The sequence below is a fragment of the Dryobates pubescens genome, chromosome 4 (assembly GCF_014839835.1).
Source record: "Dryobates pubescens isolate bDryPub1 chromosome 4, bDryPub1.pri, whole genome shotgun sequence".
Classification (NCBI taxonomy): domain Eukaryota; kingdom Metazoa; phylum Chordata; class Aves; order Piciformes; family Picidae; genus Dryobates; species Dryobates pubescens.
Window position 1 is genome coordinate 33,413,986 of NC_071615.1, and position 10,816 is coordinate 33,424,801.

General features: G+C 48.0%; 1 protein-coding gene across 1 annotated transcript in view; it reads right to left on the reverse strand.

Moving 5' to 3' along the window:
* The window catches only part of PEX1 (peroxisomal biogenesis factor 1), a 24,466-nt gene extending 13,650 nt beyond the window's left edge, over positions 1-10,816 (reverse strand). Inside the window, exons 1-11 of the mRNA XM_009907998.2 lie at positions 10,664-10,816; positions 9,463-9,606; positions 7,941-8,024; positions 7,613-7,727; positions 6,768-7,531; positions 6,309-6,428; positions 5,351-5,474; positions 4,200-4,309; positions 3,135-3,235; positions 1,286-1,418; positions 82-178 (exon numbers count right to left, since the gene is read on the reverse strand). Coding sequence (XP_009906300.2) covers positions 82-178; positions 1,286-1,418; positions 3,135-3,235; positions 4,200-4,309; positions 5,351-5,474; positions 6,309-6,428; positions 6,768-7,531; positions 7,613-7,727; positions 7,941-8,024; positions 9,463-9,606; positions 10,664-10,786 — 1,915 coding nt within the window. The 5' untranslated portion in view covers positions 10,787-10,816. The remainder of the gene's footprint in view (positions 1-81; positions 179-1,285; positions 1,419-3,134; positions 3,236-4,199; positions 4,310-5,350; positions 5,475-6,308; positions 6,429-6,767; positions 7,532-7,612; positions 7,728-7,940; positions 8,025-9,462; positions 9,607-10,663) is intronic.

Genomic DNA, 10,816 nt, shown 5'->3' on the forward strand with positions numbered 1-10,816 from the left:
AAACAGAAGACCTTCCTAATGCTGCTCCTTCATCACACAGCAAACATTGGAGATGAAAAAGAAAAGCAGCCATGCTCATACCTCTGAAAGCTTTGCAATCAATCACTTCCACGTGAGCATCCAGCCTGTGGGATGCTTCTTTGCAGATGGCCTTTGCCAGTGTTGACTTTCCACTGCCCTACAAAAACAAACAGGAGCTGATGTCAAGTGACAGGACTGCTTCCTGCTGTTCCTGGGGAGCTTTTGTCCCACTTCACACCAGTTCAGAAGCTGGGAAAGCTGTCAGCACACTGGGTTTATTTCAGTGCAGTATGGTACTAAATGGAATCAAGGAATTGCTTTGGTTGGAAAAGGCCTTTAAGATTATCAAGACCAACCACTCCCTAACTCTTCCAAGCCTGATCCCTCAGCACATCTACACAGCTTCTAAACCCCTTCAGGGCTGGTGACTCCACCATTGCCTTGGGCAGCCTGCTCCAATGCTTAACAACTCTTTCAGTAAAGACATTTTTTCTTCTCATATCCAACCTAATCTTTCCCTGCTGCAGCTTGAGGCTGTTTCCTCTCATCCTGTCACTTGTTACTAGGCAGAGGAGACCAGCTCCCACCTGGCTCCAGCCTCCTTTCAGGGACTTGTAGAGCCCTTATCCTCCTCCAGACTAAACACCCAGGTCCCTCAGCTGCTCATCACCAGCCCTCATCTCCAGACCCTTCCCCAGCTTCCTCAACCTTCTCTGGACCTGCTCCAGCCCCTCAGTGTCCCTCTTGGAGTAAGGGCCCCAAAACTGGACACAGGACTCCAGATACAGCCTCACCACTGCTGAGCCCAGGGGACAATTCCTGCCCTGCTCCTGCTGGCCACACCATTGCTGATCCAGGCCAGGATGCTGGTGGCCGCCTTGGCCACCTGGGCACACCCTGGCTCATCTTCAGCCAGCTGTCAAACAACACCCCCAAGTCTTTCTGTGCCGGGCAGTTTCCAGCCACTCTGCCCCAAGCCTGGAGCATTTATGGGGCTGTTGTGACTCAAATGCAAGACCCAGCACTTAGCCTTGTTGAACCTCATCCCAATGGCCTCAGCCCATGGATCCAGCCTGGCCAGCTCCCAATGGATCACCACAAGAGGTGAGAGGAAAATAAGAGTCTCGATTCCATGGCCATTTTATGTTAGAACACAGGAGACAATTCTACATTCTTACTTTCATTCTATTATTTCAGAGGTTCTACAAACATGAAGAATCCTCTGAGGGAAGGAAGTGCAAGCAGTGAGCAGTGCAGACCATACCTTTCCTCCCGTGAGCAGCAGCCCTCCACTGCGCAGCCCTGCAGCAACAGCAGACAGCTTCTGAGACAGCGGCCGGCCCAGGAGGCTGTGACTGATGTGTTCAAAGGAAGAGGCTCCTAACCTGTCCACTCCTCTGCAGAGCAAACACAACATCAAGAGGCTTAGGGCAGCATCAGTGCACTTGCTCTAAACTGCAGTACCCTGCACTGTGAGGAAGTTTGGGTGCTGACACTTTGTGACCTTCTGCAAGAAAAAGCTGAAGTCACTCAGCCTGAGGAAACAGCAGCTCTGTTCTGCAGTAGTGACACAGGGAACAGACAAACAGTGCAGGGTACCCCCCAGCATAGATGTGTGGCAATGTGGCATCATTGCACACCATCCCAGCATAGGGCAGGCCTCAGAAGATAAGAGCTGATCATCTTTAGGGGATTCATCTGCTTGTGTGCCTGAGTAACAACCTGCTATGAAATGGAAGCAACTGGTCAAACATGGAGCATGCTTGGGGCAGAACATTTCACAGAATCAGTTCTCAACCTCTTCAACACACTTCTCAACACACACTTCATTTGAGGGCATCCTTACCCTTCACCAGTCCTAAATATTTATGACTTTCACCACCTCTCAGGTCCACCAACAGACAGGCTGTCAGCTTTGTCAGGTCAACTTTAAATGCAAAGTGTTGTTCCATGAAGACTGGCATGAACAAACAGATGCTGCTTTCTAACTTCCCTACCCTACCACATCCCTCACCACCACACTACTCCCACATCAGTTCCCACTCCTTCCTCAGTAAGTTCCTCAGCAGCTTTTCACACCACCACCAGCATATTGCCACAATGCTTCAAGTCTCTCGTGTCCCCTCTGCCTCAGCTTGACTTCCAGTTTGCTGCATGTTACCACTGCCTTCCTTTACACAGCTCTACCTACACCTTGTTAAGTAGAAGGCTCCAGGGAGACCTTAGAGCAGCCTTCCAGGATTTGAAGGGGGCCTCCAGGAGAGCCAGAGAGGGACTTTTCACAAAGGCATGGAGTGACAGGACAAGGGGTGATGGCTTCAGACTGGAAGAAGCTGGATTGAAATGAGCCATGAGGAAGCAATTCTTGCCCAGGAGGATGGTGAGGCACTGGGACAGGTTGCCCAGAGAAGTTGTGGAGGCTCCAAGCCTGGCAGTGTTCAAAGCCAGGCTGAATGAGGCCTTGAGCAAGTTGCTCTAGCAGGAGGTGTCCCTGCCAATGGCAGGGGAGTTGGAACTAGATGATCTCTAAGGTTCCTTCCAACCTAAATCGTTCTATCCCTCTATGATTCTGATAAATCTTGTAGTAACTAAGTGCCTTCCAGACTCATACCATTAAACACAATTAAACAAAGAAAGAGGTTTAAGTTGCTGTGGGAGGAGGCCTGACAGAGTACAACATATCCTAAGTTCTCATTCATTTGGAAACCCAGCTGAATACCAGAATCACAGAATCACACAATGCTAGGGGTTGGAAGGGACCTCAAAAGATTATCCAGTCCAACCCACCTGCCAAAGCAGGATCACCTATACCAGGTCACACAGGAAACCACCCCAGTATCCCTCACTGCCGTGCAGAGGGCTGTTTCATACTACTGTGAAGCACATCAAGACCTTCAGTCACACGAAGTTTCCTACTCACTGTAGTAAGAGTATTCATAGGACAAAATGAACCATCTGCATATGCCTGGATAAGGTCTGAACCTGACACAAGCCAAAAGATGGAAAGAGTTTAGTTTTAGTCCTGGCTCAATTAAAAGAAACACCCAACAATGTTGGTGGAAATGAATTTTTTTTAATCCCCATTCCTATTCCACCCCCTAATTTTGACTCACCCTAAATCATTTAAGTTGGGGTAAGGAAGGGTCCTGTCTCTATCACACACAGGTGGCTGGTTGTCACCATCAGCTTTTCCAGCTAGAGGGTGTAAAAGAACCTACAAGAAAGCAAAGAGTTAGCCTTTTACATTAAATATAGCCCCAGGAGAAGTACCTCCCCGATCCTGGAACTGCCTACACAAACTGCTGCATGCCTGCTTTGCTGAAGCTTCCTGCACTTGAAAGAGATGCATTGGCAAGACAAAAAAGGCACAGAAACAATGTAAGCAACCTGCTCAGCAGGAGGTGTCCCTGCCCATGACAGGGGGTTCTAATTAGATGACCCTGAGGGTCCCTTCCAGCCCAAACCATTCTCTGAGTCTATAAAAATCCAACCGAGTGCTTACAGTGATGCAACAACCCATGATTAGACCAGCTCTTTCCCCACCTGCAACTACTTGTTCTTCTCCTGTTGTGCTGGCATGAGCACTGGTGAGGCAGGAGAGTGAATCAGATCAGGACTTTGTCCTGGGTGAACAGGAAGCTGACAAAACCTTGGCTTTTTCCATCCACGTGAATTTTTCAGCCAGTTCACTGGGGCCCAGCGTGGAAAGCTGGGCAGGCAAATGGGGCTACCAGAGAGGCTCACAGGTAAGAAGAGGCTGGCAAGGAGAGGCTGCCAGTGCTTTTTAGTGCATTTATTACCTGTCACTAACACAATCTGTAGAAGCCTTCTACTCTTACAGTACCAATAGAAGTAATACTCTTGGTTTAGTCTCTTTGGAAGAGGAATCCTAAATATTGCAGACAAATTCTATCCTGAGCAGTCAAAATTCTCTGCTGAAATTTGACTCTATCAGTATAAAAATGACAGAATGTTATCTGAACCATAAACCTGGAGTCACGGGCCCTGGTTCAACAGGAATTATTAAGGCAATAATCCTAATATTAAGTGGAAATATTTATTCTGCTGAGAAAGGAAAGGCTGAAGAAACAGGAGCACAAAAACTAAATCTACAAGGAGGCATTGAAGCAAATATTACAACTTGAGTTACTTGGTACCTGATACTATCTGATATTTACTTGTATGTTAGTCTTTTGCAGCAAACTGGGACCCAGTATAAAAATATCCTCAGGTTTCTTTTCTTCAGTGTGTGCAGGATGCACCACACTGAGGACAAACTCCTCCACTCCTGTAAAAACCCAAGGAACAGTTATTAACGTTTCAAAGACATTCAGCTTTTATTCCTCACAAGAAGAGATGAGGGAATGTAACCCAAAAGGAAGGGATAAAAAAGCTCCTTATTATTAAAGCATAAATTCCTGCTTAGTTTCAGTGCAGAGAGAGCCACTAGGTTAAACAGTGTGGGTGCCAGCCAGAGGGAGCTGGACAGGCTGGAGAGGTGGCTGAGGAGAATTTAATGAGGTTCAATAAGGCAAAGTGCAAAGCCCTGCACCTAGGTTGGGGCAGTCCTAGATATCAATCCAGGCTGGGGGTGATGAAATTGAGAGCAGCCTTGCAGAAGAGGAATTGAGGGAGCTGGTGGAGGAAAAGCTGGACATGAGCCAGCAATGGGCACTTACAGCCCAGAGGCCAATGGCAGCCTAGGCTGAATCCAAAGCAGCATGGCCAGAGATGCAGAGAGGGGATTCTGCCCTCACCTGCACTGCTGTGTCCAGTTCTGGTGTCCTCATCATAAGGACACAGAGCTGTTGCAGTGAGTTCAGAGGAGGCCATAAAGATGATCCAAGCACTGGAGCACTTCTGCTATGAGGACAGGCTGAGGGAGCTGGATTTTTCAGCCTGGAGAAGAGAAGGCTCCAGGCAGACCTAACAGTGCCTGCCAGTACCTGAGGGGGCTACAAGAAGGCTGCAGAGGGACTGTTTGCAAAGGCCTGCAGGGACAGGATGAGGGACAGTGGTTTGAAATGAGAGCAGAGCAGATTTGGATTGGATGTGAGGAACAAGTTCTGCACCATGAGGGTGCTGGAACACTGCAACAGGTTACCCAGGGAGGTGGTTGAGGCCTCATCCCTGCAGATATTCAAGGTGAGGCTGGACAAGGCCCTGAGCACGCTGCTCTAGTGGAGGATGTCCCTGCTGAGTGCAGGGGGGTTGGATTGGATGACCTTTGGAGGTCCAACCCAAACCATTGTATGACTCTATGAAATGGCACATGGCCCAAGGAAATCCCATCATGGCCAGTTCAGCTACAGCAGAGCCCAGTGCTCACCTTCTTTAACAGACAGCTGGATACAGTCAGTGCTTGGCATGAGCCATGGGAGATCATCAGCAGTGGAAGCTTGCAGCCAAGAACTGAAAGCAGATTTCACATCATCTTCACTTACATCTTTATGCTAAATAGGAACAAAGAAAGAGGGAAATTAGACAAAACAAGGTCTTAACAACTATGTTCTTACTATGCATGAGGCATTTTGTTCCTCTCGTGGTAGCAGAAAGATGGAAGGCAATCCAAGAGTTCTAAATACTCTTTAATTACAGCATTTTGCCAACAACCACCATTTCTAGCAAGTGCTCTATGGAAAGCACCTTAAGAGTATCACAGGCTTCCAGTACCTGAAGGAGGCCTAGAAGAAAGCTGGGGAGAGACTTTCCACAAGGGCTTGAGTAGTGACAGGATGAAAGGGAATGGATTAAAACTTAAGGAGGGAAGACTTGGACTGAATATTGGGAAGAAATTCTTTCCAGTGAGAGTGGGGAAACACTAGAACAGGTTGCCCAAGGAGACTGGGGGTGTCCCCTCCCTGGAGGTGTTCAAGGCTGGGCTGGATGAGGCCTTGATCAACCCGGCCTAGCAGGAGGCGTCCCTGCCCACAGCAGAGGGGGTAGAACTGGATGATCTTTAAGATCCCTTCCAACTTAATCCATTCTATGAATCTATGAATCTATGAATCTCCTTAAATTAACTGCAAGTCATTTAGACTTACACAATAAAAAGAAAATGGCATCATCCAAAGAAGAAATTCCTTTGGAATGGTGTCAGACATGACAGACAAGTTCAAACTATCATCTAACAAATGAAAACAAAGAAACATTGAAACAGCCCCAGCCTTGACTAGAGCAACTAGAAGATCTTCATGGTCCCTTCTGACCCAAACCAGTCTATGAATCTATGAACATTATCAGTTTTCCAGTCCAGGAACAAGTAATGACCAAAAATATCAACTCACTAAGTTCTGTTTGGGTTGCAGTCTAAGGGAGAGAGGAATCTGAGGAACAGATTCAACTGATGTAATCTGGACTGTTGAATGCATTCCGATGCGCAGCTTTTTTCTCAGACCATCTGGAATCTGAAATATTGGAAAGAAAAGGAAAAGGAAATATCAGAAAGCAAAGCAGTGAGAGCATTGCTAACAATCTCTCCAGCTGATCTCCACTCTGTGTAGTGGTTGTAATCTGTGAGGGAATTAAGAAGGAAGCCATAAAATGGATGATGGCATCCAAATCGGGCACTCTCATGCACACTTGATGTGCCCCTGGGCAGCCTGATCTAGTTGGAGATGTCCCTGCTGAGTGCAGGAGGGTTGGGCAAGATGACCTTTGAGGGTCCCTTCCAACCCAATGCAATCTGGGAGTCTGTAAAATATTACTCAACCAAAAGCCCAAAAGATTAGTGTGCTCCAACTGACCCAAACTCTTCCAACGTGTCGGCCTTCCCCACCGTGGCCACCCTCTATGACACTCTTCAGGTCTTCAAATCCATTCCAAATGATTTGAACAGGAGATGCCTCACTGGGGGCTCGACTGCTGTTAGAGCTGGAAGGGGTTTTGTCTTCTGTGCCAGTCAAGGGTTTTTGCTTTTCAAGTGGCTGACCTTGCTTGGCTTCTTGGTGACGCTGTCTTGGGGAAAGCAGCTCCCTAATTTTCCCATAGGAAACGACAGGATTTGGATCCAAATCAATGAATTCCAAGTTCCATGGAAAAACATGAATAGAATTGGATCTCAGGAAAGCATGAGTGGCAGAAGTGTTCTGCATGCTGGGAGGCTGGGACTGACACACTCTGAAGACGGAATCCATGTGAATTAAGTTCAACCTGTCTTTGAAGCTGCTCACCGCTTCTTTGTCACACAGAGCCCTTTGTTTCTGCTCAGCTGGATGAGAGAAAACACTCCCCAGGAAATTCCAGATATTAGGGAGAACATTTGAGCCAAAGGTCATGTTTCCATCCACCTTACTCTGTTCAAGGCCTCCTGGCTTTAAGTAAGGTTGGCTGGCAAAAGGGTCCTTCACTGTTTCTTCATGCTCCATGTTCTTTCTCACAAAGCTTCTGAGCAAGGTGTCCGTGGAAGGCATGCTGGTGACCTTCTCCTCAAGCTGGCGTGCTTTGGGAAGGATCAGAAGCTCTGTGCAGGGCTCTAATCTCCCATAGGAGGCTGCTGGCATAAGTGTACCTGGGGATGAACAAAGCAGGTGAATGGATGCACACAAACCATCTTACCCAAGGCGTCAGCAGAGCCCTTCCTGCTGCTCACCGATCTGGATGTAAACGTGAGTGTGCTGCTCAACCCAGACAGGGAAGATGGCTTTTGGAAACACCACTCTGATCTGGTCAAGAAGATGTCTCTCAAGAGAGGATGCATGCAGTTCCTGGGGAAATGTGACAGCACTGTAAATCAAACACTGCACACAGCTGGCTGAAGATAACCCCCCTGCTTCTCATTCTAATGCACCACATGAAACATTAAACACCATTAAATCCCAGCACATTGAAGTGTTTCCTCAGGGGCTGCACAAAACTGCTTGTGTCAAACCCTTTGTCATCTACATCGAGAACTTGAAGAAGGGAGAAGGGTTAATTACCAGAATTTCCCAGTCATCTGTGGAGAGTGGTTCCACTTCTACTTGCTGACAGGAGGAGACATGGGAACAGGGTTCAAGAAATACCTGTCGGAAGTAACATCATTTCAAAATACTTAGCTTCTTTCTTTGGAACAGGGAAAAGCTCCACCTTTAACTCAGCTAGAGAACTGGCAACTCCATCGCAGGATGGTGGGGCTCAAAGGCACCTCTGGAGATCACCTAGTCTGACCCTGGAGACATGTCCCTGGAGACATTCAAGATTAGACTTGATGTGGCCCCTGGGCACCTCTAGTTGGAGGTGTCCCTGCTGACTGCAGGAGTTGGACAAGATGACCTTTGAAGGTCCCTTCCAACCCAATGCAATTTGTACATCTGCAATCCCCACTGGTAAAGGAGGTTCACCCAGAGCAGGCTGCACAGGAACCTTGGACACCCAGAAAGAGTCTACAAAGATGACTCCACAACCTCTCTGGGCAGCCTGTCATTATGTTTTCACTATGAACATCCATCTTCTTAATGCCACCAGATAATTCTTGTTCAGCATGAAGGGAATGGATTGCACTGGGCACGCCTGGGGAACTTCAGTAAGCTGTGAAAGGAAGGGAACGTAAAAAGCATCAAGAGCTCCATCAGCTGGTAACAAACAATTCCCCCTCCATGCAGACTGATCATGTAATCACCCTTGCATCTCTTAATTGTTGTTTTTAAATGTCCTGGCCTCCAGAAAGCACACATTTAGATCAGGCACAGACAGGTGAAGAAGTGAGGAAAAAGTACAACACAAAAGCAAAATCAGGTCCTTTATGAATGGAGTGTGGCCAGCAGATCAAGGGAGGCTCTTCTCCTCCTCTACTCTGCCCTGGTGAGGCCACAGCTGGAGCACTGTGTCCAGCTCTCGCCTGCCTGGTTCAAGAAGGACAGGAGAGGGTACAGCAAAGGGCTACAAAGATGCTGAGGGGACTGGAACATCCCTGTGATGGGGAAAGACTAAGAGAATTGGGGCTGTTTAATATGGAAGAGAGCAGCCTGAGGGCGAATCTCACCAGTGCTGATCAATGCTTAATGGGTGGCTGTCAGGATAATGGGACCAGGCTCTTTTCAGTGATACCCAGTGGCAGGACAAGGGCTAAGGGGCACAAACTGGAATGTCAGAAATTCCATCTTAAGTGAGGAGGAAATTCTTTAATTTAAGGGTGACAGAGCACTGGAGCAAGCTGCCCTGAGAGGTGGCGGAGTCTCCATCTCTGGAGACATTCGAAACTTGCCTGAACGTGTTCCTGTGTGACCTTCTCTAGGTGACCCTGCCTTGGTAGAGGGGTTGGACTTGATGATCAGCAAAAGTCCCTTCCAACCCCCAGTGTTCTGTGAATACGTGATCTCATGACAGCCTTTTCTGAGCAGATATAAACAAAGCAGCTGTCTAAACACACGAACAGAAAGCTTGTAGCTCACTTGTAAATCATGACCTTTTCAGGTCCTGTGCTATTTAAATAAGAAAAAACAAAAAGACTGCATTTCAAACCTGTTCTCCATCTGCAATGCCAAGTTTCTCTGCTAACTGTCTGTTAATCTCTGCAATACTTTCACCCTGGTGACCTCGGTGCCTCATTTCTATCCAGCTCAAAAACGCAGGCTGATGACCACAGGACAATTTCACAGCTTGGCCCTAGGAGTTTCAAAGAAATAAAATAAAGGAACGTCAATGAAGCTGAGTAAAGATGAGGATTAGTTAATCTAAGCTATGTTTGATTAGAGAGATCAAAGGAATTCAAAATACTTCCTGGATTTTATGTGCTCTGTTTGAAGTTTGCAACAATTAGCAGCACTTACAACGTGCTGGTAAAGGGTGTTTCTATCAGCAGCAGAGAAAAAAAGAGCAGGTTTTTTTTCCTTTTTTTTAATGTTTGTTTTTTTATTTCTGCTCTTGTGAAATAGCTTTTTTGGTGCTGGGAAATGAGCAGGTTACATACACTGGGTGAGGTCAGCCAGGCTGGGAGAAGATCTGCCAGGACTGTGGCTGCCATCTGTGCTCCTGCCTCCTGCTCTTCACACACCCATTCCTGCCATTTTTTGTTCTGTCTGTTCTGTTGGCAGATCTTTAATTCCTGTGTTCATCACACCAGGGCTGCACACAGGCTTTGCTCTGGTTTTCGTGTCTCAGGTGCACTTCCTGCAGCTGATCCCTGCGCGTTGCATGGCAGGAGTCCCTCCCTATACAAGGATACAGAGTGAATGATTTACGTACACCAACTATGACAATCCTGCTTGGATTTACCGCTTTACCTCCTCCCTTAAAGATTAATTTCCACATTATTTGGTCAATGCTGGCCAGATACTGTGAAAATTGATATAAAATTCGTAGCGCTGAGAATTTGCCCGACTGCACATGGAGGCAAACTCCAACCTTTCCTGTTTTTTATCAAGGAGGAATGACAGGACAGAGCCATTCCCTGCCAGGTCGCCCAGGCCCCGCTTCAGGGACTCCCCACATGAGCCGAGACTCCGGTTTTCTCCCCTCAAGTGCAGGCAGAGACTCGGGTGCTCTGTCACCATTGAGACAGCGTAGCTGGTGATGAGGAGGGCTGAGGCGTGAGAGGAGGAAGAAGGGCTCTTTGTGTCACCATGGCAACGCGCTGCTGGCGGAAGAAGACGATGCCTTCCCATAATCCTCTCTGACTGAGCCGTCCCCCCGCCCAGGCCCCGAGCGGAGCAGCCCCCGGTACCTGCTGCAGGCGGAGCTGAGAGACCAGCTCGGGAGGCAAGTGCAGGAAGCAGTCCCGGGTCCCGCTCAGGACGACAGTTACCACGGCGGCTCCACCTCCGCCGGGGTTGCCGCTGCCCCACATTGCCGGCGGCCAGGCCAAACCAGACCCTGC